General features: G+C 40.2%; 1 protein-coding gene across 5 annotated transcripts in view; it reads left to right on the forward strand.

Moving 5' to 3' along the window:
* The window catches only part of IGF2BP2 (insulin like growth factor 2 mRNA binding protein 2), a 170,182-nt gene that overhangs the window by 118,023 nt on the left and 34,260 nt on the right, over nt 1-17,899 (forward strand). For all 5 annotated transcript variants that reach the window (XM_027538878.1, XM_027538887.1, XM_027538895.1 and 2 more), the window contains exons 3-6: nt 9,863-9,911; nt 10,874-10,925; nt 13,859-13,922; nt 16,925-17,197. In XM_027538878.1, coding sequence (XP_027394679.1) covers nt 9,863-9,911; nt 10,874-10,925; nt 13,859-13,922; nt 16,925-17,197 — 438 coding nt within the window. The remainder of the gene's footprint in view (nt 1-9,862; nt 9,912-10,873; nt 10,926-13,858; nt 13,923-16,924; nt 17,198-17,899) is intronic.

Below are 17,899 nucleotides of genomic sequence, written 5' to 3' on the forward strand. Positions count from 1 at the left end.
CCCCAAGTCAGATAAAATGTCCAGTATTTAACTTCCAGTCAGAACATGTGGGTATGGTGGTATGGATTGCTCGTGGTACCTAACCCTCAGCATGGGTGGCATGTTCCTTTTGTGTGAGATGGTGGATGCTATTGATGTACACGGTGTGGAGAAGCTCCTTCACAAGGGAGGACCCTTCCCTCCTTTCTCTGCTTACTTGGGATTTAGAGCTATATTAGAGATTCACTGAATTTTTCTTAGTCATCCTGAGCATAATGAATAAGATCAAAGTCTATCATAACTGCTGTGAGTAGTTCCTTCTTTTCAGAAGTAAAATGACTGTTGGTTTATCACTCATTCCCAGGCATTGAGGACTCACAGCTTCTGGCTTGAGTTTTTTTTAGTTGTGAAACTGTCTCATCAGTGTGTCAAGGCACGCCATTGTGCTTGTCTTCAGGGAAGAGACACCACCTCCATATGAGTCACTCTAGTCCAATCACAGGAAGGGTTTGCAGTGGCCACTGTGCCGGGAACAACCTTCCCTGGTGTTTTCCCGTCAACAGCCTGTTGCCCTGGGCTGATAAGCATAGACTAGAGTGAGAGAAAATTGACTTGGTTGAAGACCAGTCAGTGTCTCCATGAATCACATGTTGTTCTTCTAGTTGGAACACAGACTATGGGGTGGAGAGGGCCAGGAAAAAGAAGCCAGCTGTCAGCAACACACACTCCTGGTGAATTCACTGATGCTGAGTACCTGCTCTGTTCCAGGAAATGGACACAGGAAAAAAGATGCAGGTAAAGGAAGGAAGAGGACAGATTTGAGTGCTGTTTGGAGAACTCAGGAAATCAATTGACAGTGAATTGAAGAGATGCTGAAAGGATGGCACAGGTGTTGGTGATGAGGCATGTGGCTCCCTTTGCCTTTATAAAGATGGTTTTGTATTTACCCTGCGCCACACAAGGATAACATTTATACATGCAGATTGTAATTTGTCTTGCATCAGGTGTATATATATATATATTATATATATATATATATAATATATATATATATTAACCTGGGCTCAAAATATGATGTGTAAGTATTTGGTTTTACCCAGTTATTCTTAATTACAGATAATAAATTGAGGGCCTTATAAGGGTAACTAATCACTTCATTAGAAACACAGCTTGGTTTTGTTAACTGGAATATTCATCACAGCACAGTTCTTTCACTTCTTGCATGAAAAGCTATAAGCTGGCTTTGAGATCTTTCACTCAGTCTTACCCTTCAAGATCTCATCCTCCTGAATCCAGATTCATGTTTATACTTGGTCACATGTGAAGAATGTCCTTTACTTCTGAGATTCCATTCAGCAATCCATATTTCAGGGAGGGTTCTCAAACTCTTATCTGTGAGGTTCGGCACAGCACTGACTGGGGCCAGTGATAATGAGCAAAGGCCTGCTAGGCTTGCAGGTGTGCACAGCTCCCAGTCCTGCACCAGGAGAGCTATCAACCAGGGGTCAGCTGATCCTGTGAAGGAGTCCGTAGTTAATACTTTTAGTGCCCTCTCTAGGGGGCATTTATATTCAGCAGATTCTTCTGAGAAGCAAAGCTGCTGCTGCTGCTGTTTAGTCAATTGCTAAGTCATGTCCTATTCTTTGGGACCCCATAGACTGTAGCCTTCCAGGCTCAAGAAGCAAAGAATGAGTCACTATATTTTTTTTTTTAATTAATTTATTTATTTATTTATTTTTTTAAATTATTAATTTCTGAAACCTCCTCCCTCTCCCCTCCCCATACCATCCCCCTGGGCCGTCCCAGCGTACCAGCCCCAAGCATCCAGCATCGTGCACTGAACCTGGACTGGCATCTCGTTTCATACATGACATTTCACATGTTTCAATGCCATTCTCCCAAATCTTCCCACCCTCTCCCTCTCCCACAGAGTCCATAAGACTGTTCTATACATCAGTGTCTCTTTTGCTGTCTCGTATACAGGGTTATCGTTACCATCTTTCTAAATTCCATATATATGCGTTAGTATACTGTATTTATGTTTTTCCTTCTGGCTTACTTCACTCTGTATAATAGGCTCCAGAGAATGAGCCACTATATTGAAGTTTGAGGTGGACAGTGAGAGGGAGAACCTAGAAATCTGTTCCTAAGACTCATTTTCCCAGGATTTGCTTGAGTTGGCATATCTTGTCCAAGATTTGTTGAACTGAAATATATACGTGAAATTTAAGTTTTGTTATTGGTGGTTTAACAATACCAGAGTGACATTTTAAGAGCAAAGACTTAAACTTATAGACCATAGTCAAAAATATTGCTCCCCAGCTGTGAGACTGAGCAAGGGATTCCTCAGTACCTCAGTTTACTTATCTGAAAATGAGGATACCAATCTGTACTTCACAGGGGAGTGGTGAGGCTTAAATGGAATGCTCAGCACCCATGGCTCAAGCAGTAAAGATTCTGCCTGCAATGCAGGAGACACAGGAGACATGGGTCTCATCCCTGGGTCAGGAAGATTCCCTGGAGGAAGGCATGGCAACCCACTCCAGTATTCTTCCTGGGAAAATTCCATGGACAGAGGAGCCTGGTGGACCATGATCCATGGGGACACAACCGAATCGACTGAGCACACGCGCACACACACACACACGGCATAAGTAGTGGTGGTTTAAGGGAAAGCTTCTGCTAAAAACAGTGATGAACATGTTGGGTATATCTCTGAAACATTAATAAACTCATCAAATAATATAATTTGGAGAATGGGCAAGTGTTCCATGAAGCCCATGGAGAAATTCTGGTAAAGCTAGAGCTAAAATTGTTTCTCTGTATCGTCACAAAATGAGTTAATGAGGTGGTTTGGTAGGTGGGAAAGGTGGTATTATCTGTAGGGAATTGTACACAAACTTTGATAAAACTGGTCACAGTTTTTCTATGTCAAGTTTTTTGGTTTGCGGTTTTTGTTTTTGTTTGCTTGCTTGCTTTTGCTTTAATTTACTAAAGATGTCTTTGATAAAGAAAAATAAGTATTTTCTCTGAATAAGTAAGATTTTTGGTCTTCCTTCAGTTCAAATATTTCTATTTACCACTACCTCAGTAAAAGAAGCCCCCTTTACAAAAACTGAATATGAATCAAAAAAGAGATTTTAGATATTGACTTCCTTTTTAAAGAACTAAAATAGTGAGCCTCTGAGGAATGTGATTATCTTCTTCACCAGAACAGTATATGGCGGTTTCAGTCACAGTCAAGCATACTGATTCCTTTTAACAGAAGATGATTTTGATCTTCCTGAAAGGTTTGTAGAACCCTGCTGGTGGAGTGAAACTCAGTGGTCGTTTAATGCAGGTGGTACTGGTTGTACCTGACCCACTAGGGGGACTCCTTCACTCCTTGCCCAGGAGTAGCAGCCTGACCTGTCTTCTCACCAACATATCATCATCTAATCATTGCACTGACTCTTTTCTTTTCTCCTTCTACCTCTTTCAAGAACAATGAAGAATCCTTGATGTTTTTCTCAATGGGGAAGTCTAGAATTGTGTTGGCAACCTCTTGAAAAGTCAAGGCCTCTTTGGGAGGTAAATGAATAAGTTACAAGGTCTCAAACTATTGCTAATCATAGTCCCTGATTTCTTTTCTGTGTCGTTCAAGTAGTGGACTTTCAGGAGGTCCTTTCTGTGAATTCTCATGAAGCATGAGTGTATTTGGGCCACTTGGGGGTTTATGGTTTGGTGGACATAAGTTTATAGACCAAGGGAATTTACTGGTTTGTAACTGCAGTTCTTCTGGCTCAAAACCCTTTGCACCACAAAAATACCTGACTTAATCCTTTTATGATTTGGCCCATAATACTGCTAATATTCACAGGGACTTTACTCTGATCACGTTTTTTTCTCCATAACAAAAAAAACCCCAAAGCCTTTTTCACTTTTTAACAGTTTTTATTTTGAAAGCCTTTGGTTTTCTAATAACTTATGTTTATTTTAAGATTCCATAGAGACAGAGGCAATTGTTCTTAATAATTTAGTAACAAAGTGACTTTAACAGTTCTACTGACTTTTTAAAATCTTGCCCTGTGCCCTGTGTGTGTGTGTGTGTGTTTGGGGTGGGGGTTACTTTAAAAGACAGCTGAGTGCTGTGTAGGAGATTGGACATGGCTATCACCGGTGATTCATTTGCTTCCCTGATTCATTCCTAGCCTAGGTCCTAGTTCAAGTTAGCACAGGATGTCCCTTGTACAAAATGTCCAGAGGTTTTAAGGAGAACTTTCAGAACTAATGAGGAATGGGAAGGAGATAAAGTGCCTCAAACACTAATGAGGGCAGGGGATGCCGAGGAATCTGACATAGCACTAGAGAAGGAGGCGTGGCCGAGAGCGCTGGTGGTTTCAGTCTTGGCGCTGCCGCTGTCCTTGGAGTCGGTTAGCACACCTGCCTCTAGATAATGCACATTCCATGGTGCTTTGGATTCCTTCCAAGATGAGGACCATGTGTCATCTGATGGAGCTCAAAATTGCTAGGAAACAGATGGGACCTCATTGGGTAGTATCTGTCATTGAACCCCCTAAGCACTCTTATAGGATCCTTTTTGCTTCCTCTGTTGCTTCTCTTGCCTACAGTTTTCCCAAGATCTTCTGATCCTTAGCTCACCTAATTTTCAAATGGAATCTGAGATCCTGTGAGGTGAGTTTCCACAATATATGTTAACTTTCTTCTCTACTGTGGCCCCTCCGCATGGTTAAGGCATGCGCTAGAGTTCCCAGTGTGGTTGATCAGACTTGTGGTTAATTGACCAACTAAAAACTACAGCACTATCCACTTCACATGCAAGCAGGCGTTACACACACACACACACACACACACACACAGAGGTTTGGGGTGGTTCTTCAAAATCACAGAGACACCTTGACAATTAAATATGATTTTACTTCTCCAGCTGATTGCCCAGCTATTTTAAGCAATAGATTTTACCATACAAAATAATTCCTGACAGGTCCTTGAAATTTGTAATAATGGACATCTAGTTTTATCTCAAATTCACTCAGAGCTTTCTATTTCCTCTAGGCATCTACAGCACAAAGATAATAACATATTCATAAAAAGTATCCTGCTTCACTTATATGTTGAAGAGCCTTAGAAGAGCTGCATTTAAGTTTCTTTGTTTAGTTAAGATTTGATTGTCTACTTGTGTTTTTACTGTTGTCACCAATCACCTAGAATATAGAATCCATCAAAGTGGACAGTTCCCTGGCCAAACAGGAGCGTTGTAGGGCGATATTATTCTTTTCCTGGATGTTGTAGAGGCTGAGCTTCTTGCCTGAGTAGAGAAGAAAAAATAGAAGCACGTAAGACACTTGACTTACTTGAATATAAAAGTGGGAAATGCTGAGTTCCTGAATCCTAAAGCCTTGGGGAAAGAGCCTGTTTGTCTGTATTGATGGTTTACCTGCAGGTCTTATTCTGCTTTCAGTTAAAATTTTTAAAAAATCAAACTCATGTTCCTTACCGCCTTTGTTTACTCTTGTTTTTAAGGAAGACTGGGCGTGTTGAAGACTCAGACCTGGCACACATATAAACTACAGGTGTGACAAATTATTTTGGGTGGAAGGGTAAGAGCCCAAAGTTAGAGCATTTCCTGGGGCAAGAGATTTTAAAGATACGGAGATGGAGAACAGGGCAGGAACAGGGTCATGAGTGGGAATTTGGACATGGTGACAGTCGTTCAAAGAAGACAGAAGCAACCAGTCCTGTTTCTGTTTCAGAAAGTCACTGGTGGCCGAATGTGGGGTGGACGGGAGAGGAGAGAAACGTGAGATGGCCAGCAGGCAGCTAGTAGCTGGCTGTAAGTGTTCTGGGGGGTGGCGAGGATGAGAAGATATGTCAATTATGTATATGTAGAGAAGCTTGATTTATAGTATAATGGAACTATGATATTATTCCTTTTTTGAAAAAAGGATTAAAAAACTTTGTTCTTCAATCACTTTCCTAAGTTATTGTATAAATTTGGCTTGTTTGCGAGCAGGGCACGTTTTTATGGATTTCAAGGGAGAAAGATCCACGTATGTTGTTCAAGATGGAGCCAAATGCTGGGTTTCTTCTCTAAAGAAAAGAGGGGAATGAGGTCTTCCCTCTCCTCTTTACTCCCTGACAATGAAGGAAAGAACCTGTGGGGCTGGAAGGCCCACAGCATCGTAAGTAGACTACAACCAGCAACAGCAGTGCTTTCACAGCCCCTGGAGCTCCCTGTCCTCCTTCTCTGCTGTGTGCTTGGCCCCTGGCTGGACAGGAGACCAGTAAACAAGAAGCCTGTCCTTGAGGAAATCTCCAGTCCAGAGAGGGGACAGTGCCAGCAGATAAGTAATTACAGCATAGAGGGAACTGTTATAAAAACTTAAAAGTGCATGGAAACCACTCTTTTCTGGAGATGCCCTGGAATTGTCTGCAGATGTGAGCTGGGTTTTGAAGGGCACACAGAAATCCCTCCCAAGGGAAAAGGAGTAGGGCATTCCAGGTACCCTGACGAGATGACCAGTGTCTAGATGATGCCATGGGAGTTAGCGGATCCCAAAGATCCTGGTCACTCCTGATCTGGAAACAGTCTCTCAGGGTGTTTTCCCAGGTGACCTGACTGAGCTCCAGGTGAGCAGGTTCTACTACAGTGAGCTCCATTTCCCCTTATCAATTCTCAGTTCTTCTTCTTTCCATCCTGGTCTAAGGTTAGAGATGAGACGCACTAACTTTTTAGAGATGCTTTCTCCCAGAACCCTGCTTAATGAACATTCCACTTACTCAGCTGATTGCCTGATGTGCAGTCCTGACGTGACATATTATGAAGTGTCATTATTTTAGACCCATTCAGTTAGGATTTGGGATCATCTGGACTGGGTGGAATTTGATTATTTATACACTGTGAACAAAGGAGTTTGCCAGATAAATTAATCCTCTGTTAAATAAGATTCCAAGAAGGATGCCTAATGTAATCATGTAGAAAGTAAGGTGTTTGGGTTTTCTTTATTTTTTAATCAGATTCCAGGATACTTTAAAAAAAATGAATCTTGTCAATTCATGAAAGCAGCCCTAGTAGGAGTTTTAATTGTTAATTTTTTATTTTTATTTTTTTTATTTTATTTTATTTTTTTTAATTGTTAATTTTTTAAACCAATAAGACAGGAACGTATTCTCATTTTTACAAAAAGTGAACAAACCAGAACTAAAATAAAAAGTACATGTCTCATTTTGCCAACTAAATGTTTGTAGCTACCTTTTTCTTTACATATACACACATCTAATGACATGTAGTTTTGTTTTGCACTCTTGTAAAATAGGATCAGCCTAATCTGTAACTAGCTCTCATCTTACAGTATTCTAAGATGAGTGTCCTATGACCACAAACATATGTCTACTTCATTCTTTTGGACAGCTGTATAATGTTCCATATTATAGCTGTACTACGATTTACTTATTTATCTCCCTAATGGTGGATATTCAGATGATTTTCATTCTTTGTCAGAACAAAGCATTAGTATCTGTCTTTATTCAAATCTTTGTGTCTGTGCACAAGTTTCTTCCAATAGGATTTCTGTTGAATTCTTGGTTAGTAGTTGGAGTCAATGTTTATTTATACTTGGAGATAACAAAAGTATTTTTCTTAGAAATACTCAATTTTTCCTGCAAATTATGCTGCCTTTTCTATAAATAGTTAGGCTTGTGACATCCTTTGTGGAGCATTCCATGGAGCCACTGTATGGGATGGTGTCAGCAATTTTATTATAAACTCTTGCCAAAGGCAGTGTCAGAAATGAGCCTTCATAACACAGAAGTAGAAATTAGTTCTTGATTCTTTTTTCTCCTTCCTATCCTGACACAAGATTATAGAGATTCTACAGAGTGGCTTATATAGTATAGTCATTTAAGCAGCTCTGGTAAAGCATGAATGCATTCTTATTTTTAAAAAATAAGATGGAATTAGGATATGGGATCTGGAAGAGAGGGATGGCCCTCCCTTAATTTAATAAAAACAATCTGAGAAAACAGGAGCCCCTCAGATCTTTTATTGTTTGTTTCTTATTTCCTCTGCCTATGTACTTCTCTCTCTCTCTCCTTTTTCTCTCTGCGTGAATTGTAACATTGCTTTCTGTGGCTGTTGCCCAGATTAAAGCGGTGGAGAAATTTATGACTTCATAGAGCAACTATTTGGTACCTCTGATACAAAGGAGAGGAAAAGTAACGGGGGCATGCTTTGGCTGCTGCATCTCCACTCTTGCAGCCCCCAAAGGGGATTTTTATGGGATCTCAATGCCAAATCCTTCCAGTGAAATGACCTCGCCAATATTGAAATGTGATTTGTGTTTTCCTTCCAAGATCTAACGTGTAGTTCAAAGACAGAAAAATTCTTATCTTCTTGTTTCTTTTCTTTTTTCTATCTAATTTTAAAGCTTAGGTAAAAATAAGAAATGATCTAAATCAGAGTTATTAGACCAGTAAGATGTCTTGGAAAAAGAGAAAGATCTTCTGAATAAAAAGGCAGGAGAAGGATTTCCCTGGTGGTCCAGTGTTTCCAGTGCAGGGGGTGTGGGTTCAAACTCTAGTCAGAGAACTAAGATCCCACATGCATCAAGGCCTAAAAAAAAAAGGCAGAAGGTCCAATAGGGTTGGGCTAGGTGGCGCTAGTGGTAAACAACCCACCTGCCAATACAGGAGACATAAGAGATGAGGGTTTGATCCCTGGGTTGGGAAGATCCCTTGGAGGAGGGCATGGCAACCCACTCCACTCTTCTTGCCTGGAGAATCCCACGGACAGAGGAGCCTGGCAGGCTACAGTCCATAGGGTCGCAAAGAGTCAGACATGACTAAAGCAACTTATCACACACACGAGTGCACTTTGGTGGGTCCAACTTGTGTAAAATAGAATGAGCATGCTCTCTCTTGCCAGTGTATCAATAGAAAGATATTACTGTTGGGTGAAAAAAAAAACCAAGATGCAGTGAGTGTGTAGAATATGCAAATATTTCTCCAAGAAAAGGGGAAAACAGGAATGTATATTTGGATTTACTAGTATTTGCATAAGGAAACTGAAGGTTACACAAGCAATGAGTAAGACTGTTCGTGGAATGCCTCTTTAAAGTGTCCTAATTTTTGAATTAGGACTGTATTACCTACTCAGAAATAAAAAATAATTTTTTAAAAGGAAATTCTGAGGTGTTAGCAAAGATCTTGTTTGAACCCACTGTATATGTGACTTTACTTCTCATAGGTACCTTTTAGGGTAGGGTCAGTTGCAGGACCATGTATTTTGAGAAGAAAGGGAATAATCTGTAATTATAACACATATGGCAATTTAAATTCTACCTATTTTGATAGGAAATTGAAATGGTAGATTTGCATCTAAACTATTTCTTTAGCTTGTTCAGACTTCTTAGGTTTGTTCTTAATTTTTTTCTTCAAAGTAATTGAAAACTTTAAAACAAGATGCTCTTTTTTTTGTTTTTTAATTTTTAATGAACTATAGCTGATTTACAATATTACATTAGTTTCAGGTGTACAGCATAGTGATTCAGTTTTTTTGCATGTGAGTTTTTTTTCAGATTATTTTCCATTGTAGCTTATTACAAGGTGTCAGGTATGATTCCCTATGCTATACAGTAGAACATTATATAATGATAAAGGGACTAAAACAAGAGGATATCATACTTATTAACATACATGCTCCCAATATAGGATCACCTAAATATATAAAGCAAATACTAACAAACATAAAGGGCAAAATTGATGATTAGCTTAAAACAAGATGTTCTTGATTCACAATCAAAACCCCTTGCCGAGGCCTTGGTTAACACATGAGAAAGTGTGGTATTAAGCCTGTTTGTTATGTCTTTGCTTTTATTTTCTACAGGAGCAGGAAAATTCAGATTCGAAACATCCCTCCTCACCTGCAGTGGGAGGTAGGCCAATGTCATTTCTGTATTTATTATCTTCCTGCTCTCTGTCTTCACTTGCTGATGGAGTAACAGGGCATTTTGTCCCTTTGTTATAGTTCCCTTTCACGTTTAGGAATTAGAGGTCCTCAGACTTCACCTTCTTCAGCACCCTAATGGGAATGATCTGCCCTGAGTTTGGGGTCAGAGTCGTCCCTTTTGTTGTGCTGGATATACACTTTGATCCCTTATGTTCTGTCTTCTCGGGAACCAAGCACCAGCAGACAAACTAAACAAAATAAATGCCTTGCTTGTGATTTTTATTCCATGATTTTAGAAAAGATTTTTACCTTTCTAAATTATGATGTGGGAGGAAATAAAATAAATTGAAAATCAATAAGAATCTAAGGTTCTCTGTTAGTTTGGGCAAGTGTTTTGTTTATTTTGAATTAATTGTTGTGAATAACAGTTAAGACATATTTTCAGAGTTGTAAAACTTCTTACAAGATTGTTACATTGAAATAAGATAGAATATGAGGAGTAGCCTTATTGCCTCAAAGACACACTGCCCCATGTTCCCCAACTCAAATGGAATCAAAATAGACTTAAAGGAAATAGAATGTTTTGGCTAACATTTTTGTTACTTTAAGGGGAAAAAAAACACTTTTTATTGTGGAAAACTTTGAGCATATACATATCTCATTGCTTCATAAAATAAGGAGATCCCTAAAGGAAATCTGATGGAAGAATGGTTAAATCTTTCAGAAAGGAGAAGTGCTTTTTGTACATTAGTCTGCTTCTCATTTCAAAAGCAAATGGGCTCCAACCATCATGAACATGATTGTTAACAATTACTAAGAACACTGCTGTGCTTCCTCAGTGAACAGACTACTCGGGAGCCAATAAGCAAATGAAAGCTCTGTGTATCTATTCATTTCTAGCTGTTTTTATGAAGACCTGAAATTCTGACAGTGAAGCTTCTTTTTCAGGTGTTGGATGGACTTTTGGCTCAGTGTGGGACAGTGGAGAACGTGGAGCAAGGTAATAAGTGCTGAAATTAGCCTGTTGAATTTTGAGAGGAATATTGCCTGTTACTTCTGAAGGTTGGGTCAAATCCAAGGACAAATAACAAGTTTAAATTCCATTGAAGCAAGCTTCCTAGAGTATATGTTTGTATATCTGCATGTATGTAAGAAATGTCTGTATCTGTCTATCCATATCTATTTTTTCAAAGAATGGTTTTCAGACTATTTTTCTTATACTCTGTAATGTACTCAAGCACTGGACAAATTGCTGTCAGGATGGGGGAAGCTTAATTCATTTGGAAGTAACTGTATTTATATCGTGACAACTTTCCTCTTCCTGATTAAGAACAACATATCCCTGATGTCTTGGACTGTTTCTCAAGGTGTAGGACTCCTACACCATTATCACCTGGAGCACTTGGGAAAATGCAGTTTCCTGGGGCTCACCATAGACAGATTTACAAAGTAGGACTCTCTGGGGGAAGAAGTCATGAAACTGTATTTTAAACAGTCACTTCCAAGTGATTTTTCTGTGTACTCATTTGAGAGCCTCTGTCCTGGGAACAGTGTTGTAAATCCCCAGAAAATGTATATTCTTTTTCCTGCCACTTTATTTTTACCTTCTAAAACATTTACCTTTACAGACTGTGAAGTCATACATAACTTAATATTCACTTAGGAAAAAATCACAGAAAATGCATTTTCTCATATGCAGTCTATCTGCTAGTATAGTTAATATAATAGTTTTTAAAGCAGTAACTATTCAGATGCTCTATACTCCATGAATATTAAAAATATTATTATTCAGTTTCATGCTGCTGACTGCCCATCCCCAAGTTGGGAGGTAGGCCCACCAAGGTAAAGGGAAAGAGCCTGGAAAGAAGACATGATTTATAAGGATTCTGTTTTCTCAGTTCTTGTTATTTCCCTCAAATGCAAGACATTTTAGTAAGAATTGGCTGTTGTAGGCAAGATGACTTTTCAGACATGAACCTGTACAAGTTACTGGCTAAGACCATGTTATAAACTCAGGACAGTGCCATGCAAGGAAGCAATACTCCAGGCCCCTGGGGCAGTCCACAGCTCCAGGAGCACCTGTGCCCTTGAAAGCACCCAGTTTCTAGCTGCCTCATGACTGTAGGGTATAAGTGTTGGGCTGTTGTTTTGTTCTGTTTCATAGGTAATTCCTGATTCAGCAGGAAAGCATTCTGCAGGAGAATTTTAAGAATCTTTATAGAGTGTTCATGTCCAATGAAATAAAGTATTTGAATGGAGTTAGTTCAGTTCCTCCTAGAATCACAGGTCTGATTTCCTGAAGACAGATGTCTTTGAAGAACAAAGAATATAAATAAGAATGAATCTGAGACTTTTAGTGGGTAGCTTTATTCAGGAGGTTCAAACCCAGCCCCTTCTTCTTTTTTGGGTCTACAGCCTCATCTGTTGCACTCCAAAGTGTAACTATGAGACCTAGTAGCATTCAGGGTATCAGCACTGAGAGAGGGTGGTTGTGGGTGCACACGCCCTATTTTGCACTGAGAGGTGCAGTCCTTTGAGGACCTCTGTGTTAGAGAGCAACACGAACACTCCGAGGCCGAGGCCAGGACTGGCTTCAGTGTTGGTGGCCTGTATGTCTCAATGGCAGTTCCTTCCTGAGGAGTATGCACCCCTCCCCATAAGGGCCACAGCTGCTTTGAAGTTATTGGATAACAGTGACCATTAACGTTTTGGGAAATCGTATGGAAATTATTAGAAAAATCCATGTCCCCACAGATTTGAATATTTTCAGGGAAGTGGGGAGGGTGAGTATAGAATTCCTGAAGCTCTAACATGGGTTCAAAATTAAAAATCCTTGCACTAGAGGCTTTTATTATTACTTTGGAAAGCAGCTCTAGTGTGGTTTTCTTGAATTATGCTCTGCTTAATGCCGTTACTTCCAAGTCTCCTAATAGCTTAAATGTTTTAATGGAGAAGATTTTGAGTTAGTCATGTCTGTTGGTTTTGGGGAAACCAATATACTTTTGGTCTAAGTTTACTGACTTGGATGGAGAAAGTTTTGTCCTGTCTTTTGAATTCATTTTTAACACCTGACTTTGGAAGAAGATGTATCAATTATTAATCAAGATAAGCCAACTCACAACAGTGATACCTTGTTAGCCACTCTTAGAGTTTATATGTTCTCCTCTTTGGCCAAGTGGGTTGGAATTGCCAGTTTTCTTGATTCATTGTACACTGTTACTAGATTTAACTCACACAGCCGAATTCAGTCAAAGCGGAACAAATGTTGTAATAGTTCAACCTTATCCATGAACAAACAATTAAAATTAAAATGCTTTCTTATTATTTTATATATATATATCCAATTATCCAAAAATTATAGCAGATAAAACTGATAGTGGTACAGTAAATTAATGCAAACTTCTTGGAGAGTAATTTGAAAACAATCATTAAAAAGCGTTATGTTCTTTTGACCCAATTATTTTTCTTCTAAATGACACTAAAAATAATTCAGAAGAACACAAATCAAGTGGCATTTGCAACAGTAGTGATTTTTTATCAACAGTCTTCAGGGTAGCAAATACTGAGAACAACCATTTGTCAACAATTAAGGAATGGTTAGGCAAAAATCATGGCCCATTTGCTTGCTGCAATTTTATGTAGACATTAAAAATGAAAATCCAAAGAAACTGTGCATATACATATACACATGCAGAAGTGTTGATAAAATATGGAAAATACTGCTTTGAATTATATATACAATTGACTACAAATATGTATATACAACTGATTGTAAATTACTGTGAGTGCACATGAATAAAGATAGAATTCAAATAACTCTTAAGTTTGAACAATGAGATTTTTGTGCATTTTTCTCTAAGTCTATTTACATTGAGCCAGAGGGCTACAACTTTTTTTTTTTCTGTGACAATGTAGTTTTTGCTTCTTTCCTAGTCAACACAGACACAGAAACTGCCGTTGTCAACGTCACATATGCAACAAGAGAAGAAGCTAAAACGTAAGTGGATTTAGCTTATTTCCCTTTAAATCTGGGCTGGGGAATGCCAAGGGAGCTTGTCTTTGGATTCCATTGAATCCTGTGTTTATAAACCTTTTCTGAAAAGATGCAGATCGTTGACGCATCAGTAGTAGTAGTGTAGTCGCTGAGCCACGTCCAACTCCATGCGACCCCATGGGCTGTAGCCCGCTAGGCTCCTCTGTCCATGGGATTCTCCAGGCAAGGATACTGGAGTGGATTGCCATTCCCTTCTCCAGGGGATCTTCCCGACACAGGGATTGAACCCAGGTCTCTCACATTGCAGGTGGATTCTTTACCATCTGAGCCACCAGGGAATGCAGATCTTTGACACATCCATACAGCCCCAGGGAATTTATACCAGGGTATCTGTTTGTTGACTGTACAGAGATTTTTTATCTTGAAAAATGTTGAGCCTTGGCATCAAAACCAAGGTGGGAGCTGTATCTTGAAACAGTCAGGAGTAGAGGATGCCATGTCTCTGACACTGTGTCCCCTAGAGTCTGCTTTGACAACTGGAAGCCACTTTCATCTGGAGCTTTCTCCATGCACCATGAGGAAGAAACCCAAGCCTGTTTCTGTCCACACTCATTGGATGAATGCTGAAACTTCCTTTTCCCTCTATGAATATTAGAAGGGGGGAGGGGTTCACCTCTGTGACATCAGCCCAAGGGAGCACTGTCATCTTGGAGTGGTTCATCAAAGAGTGCCTGGCTCCGGCTCTTCTTCCTGTTCACATTCACCTCCTGACCCCACTCATGGCGACATTGCTTCAGTGATGGTTAATTGTGAGCTTGGCTATTAACACACATGGGATTGAATATTTTAAAAACAACAACAAAAACAAGTTCCTTTTTGTAGAAGGCCCATGAAGTGCCTGTCAGGTCATCATAACTAGAATTATGGTCACACGTGGTCATGCTTAATGGAGGTGGCATAATATTCATATTGGTTATACATCCCAGAATTAGTGTTTTTTTCCAGGGTTTCCACATCCATGAATACGTATTTAACCCGTTCTCGTACCACTGGTTTTCAAAATGTTAATTTTGCATTGAAAAAGGCAACAGTCATTTGCTGTTGACTTTTTAAACATTTTTAAATTTTATTTTATATATTCTTTTGGCTGTGCTAGGTCTTCATTGCTGCACAATTTTTTCCCTCTAGTTGTGGCAAGTGGGGGCTGCTCTATAGTTGTGGTGTGCCAGCTTCTTTTTGCAGTGGCTTCTTTTGTTGCAGAGCACAGACACTAGGGCACTCAAGCTTCAGTAGTTGTGGCTCCCAGGCTCTAAATCACAGGTTCAGTAGTTGTGGTGCCTGGGTTTAGTTGCTCCGCAGCATGTGGGTCTTCCCCAATCAGGGCTCAAACCCATGTCTCCTGCATTGGCAGGCAGATTCTTTACCTCTGAGCCACCAGGGAAGCCCTGCTATTGACTTTTGCACATGGATTTAAGCAGGACACATTTACTAACAACTCACCTTTACAGTTTTTGTCCAGCTGCTACTTAGGTAGGACTTTTGTACATGATGCTGCTACTGCTAAGTCGCTTCAGTCGTGTCCGACTCTGTGCGACCCCAGAGACGGCAGCCCAACAGGCTCCCCCATCCCTGGGATTCTCCAGGCTAGAACACTGGAGTGGGTTGCCATTTCCTTCTCCAATGCATGAAAGTGAAATCGCTCAGTTGTGTCTAACTCTTAGCGACCCCATGGACTGCAGCCTACCAGGCTCCTCCATCCATGGGATTTTCCAGGCAAGAGTACTGGAATGGGGTGCCATTGCCTTCTCTGTACATGATACTACTTTGCTGCTTTTATTGAATTCACAAAGTGCTGCTTTGTAATAAATTTGCAAACCCTATGGACTCTCTGGTGGCCCAGTGGCTAGGACGCCACACTCCTAATACAGGGGGCCCAGGTTCTGTCCCTGGTCAAGGAACTAGATCTCACATGTCACAACTGAGGGTTTGCACGCCACAACTAAGAGTTCACATGCAGCAACTAAAGACTCAAGATCCTACATGCCTCAACCAGGACCTGGTGCAAATAAATAAATATTTAAAAAATTGCAAACCCTAAATATTAACCTTACAGAATGTGGTTAATTTTTTTCACATACTGCCAAAAACGTGGAAAAAATTGCTCCGCTTCACGTATCGTTTTTAAGATAACTGTTTATCAAATTGATAAATCTTTTAAAATAATAAGTTGTATTTCTGAGACATCAAGGAAACAAATGCTCTCTGAACTGCTATGGGATAGTAAATGTTGAAACCTTTCCAGAAGGACTCTGAGCAGTACTTAAGATGTTAGAATTCTGCCTGCTCTCCATTAGGAAATTCCATTAGGAATTTGTCCTGTGTGTAAAGTTGTAGTTGCAGAGATACCCATAACAACACTATTGGAATAGTAAACGATTAGGAGTGTGTGTATATATATATATAAAACAATAGAGAATATGTTGCAAAAATGATGGCAAATCAATAGAATGTTAACCAGTAAAAATTAAATTTCAGGATATTTAATCACTTAGAAAACTAGAGTATTAACTATTTTTAAAGGTTATAAAGTAGTATGTTTGGTATTAATCCATTTGTATAAATAATAATATATTTAAGAAAGACATAGGATGGACTAGGATGGTTTTCTCATTTGTGCTTATCTACTGCTGGATTTTCAGCAATAACTATATTACAGTTAAAATTTTTGAGTCAATTTTATGCCGATATTTACAGAGTTTCTGATACAGCCTTAAGTGGTTAAAAAAGAAAGCAGGACAACACATTGTATATCAGGCCAGACCTATACTTGGTGATTACTTGCTAACCACCCTCTGTGAAAGAGCAGAGACGGTGTGTGTTTTGCTCACGCTGCATCCTCAGTGCTGAGGATGGCACCCTCGTAGGCAGTTAGCAAAGGAGGGTGAGTGAACTGGTCCACTGACCCTGGACTGTGGGTCTCTAACAAATCCCCTGCTGCATTTCAGAGCCATCGAGAAGCTAAGCGGGCATCAGTTTGAGAACTACTCCTTCAAGATTTCCTACATCCCGGATGAAGAGGTGAGCTCCCCTTCGCCCCCTCAGCGAGCCCAGCGTGGGGACCACTCTTCCCGGGAGCAAGGCCATGCCCCTGGGGGCTCTTCTCAGGCCAGACAGATTGATTTCCCGCTGCGGATCCTGGTCCCCACCCAGTTTGTTGGTGCCATCATCGGAAAGGAGGGCTTGACCATAAAGAACATCACTAAGCAGACCCAGTCCCGGTACGTGCCTCCGGGGCTTCCTTTGCTTCCTTCTGAGGGGTCCCCTGAGTGCTGGTGGGTCCCGGCCATTCCCAGGTTGCTATTGCTTGCATCAGCAGTGGGGGGCTGTGCTGGATGGGACAGTGGCTTCTTTAAACAGAACTACTAACAGACTAACACAGAACCCAGGGCCTTCATGAGCTTTTGTGCCAGTGTCCTAAAGGTCATACCTGAAACACTAATAATTCATAAAAAAAGGTACTAATGACCTCACAGTCATGAATTGTTCTCCTAAGCTCTCTGATGCCTGTGAATACATCTACATATTTTTAAAACAACAGAGGTATGGGGCTGAACTTTATGGGATCCTAGAACCCACTTACCTTAGCTCTCGCCTCCTCTCCTGAGTCAGAGCCCAGGGTGATAGTCATTCTTTGAGACCACCTAGGGAGTCTCAGAAACAGCTTCATAAAGGCAACGGGTGAGTCACTGCTACGTTGAGTAAGAAAGAAAGTACATTATTAGCCTTATGTTTAGTCTTCTGTCTGCTTAAGGAGACTGACTTGGTAGTTGGTAGTAGGAGTTGTAGTGGATAAAGTAACTTGTGAGGTTGTTGATTTTTGTATGTTCCTAAGACCACAGCATGATAAAATGAACAAAGCACAGGACTTGAAAACAAAGACCCTTGTTCACATTTTCCCACTTAATAGCTATATAAGCTTA

The sequence above is a fragment of the Bos indicus x Bos taurus genome, chromosome 1 (genome assembly GCF_003369695.1).
Source record: "Bos indicus x Bos taurus breed Angus x Brahman F1 hybrid chromosome 1, Bos_hybrid_MaternalHap_v2.0, whole genome shotgun sequence".
NCBI lineage: Eukaryota > Metazoa > Chordata > Mammalia > Artiodactyla > Bovidae > Bos > Bos indicus x Bos taurus.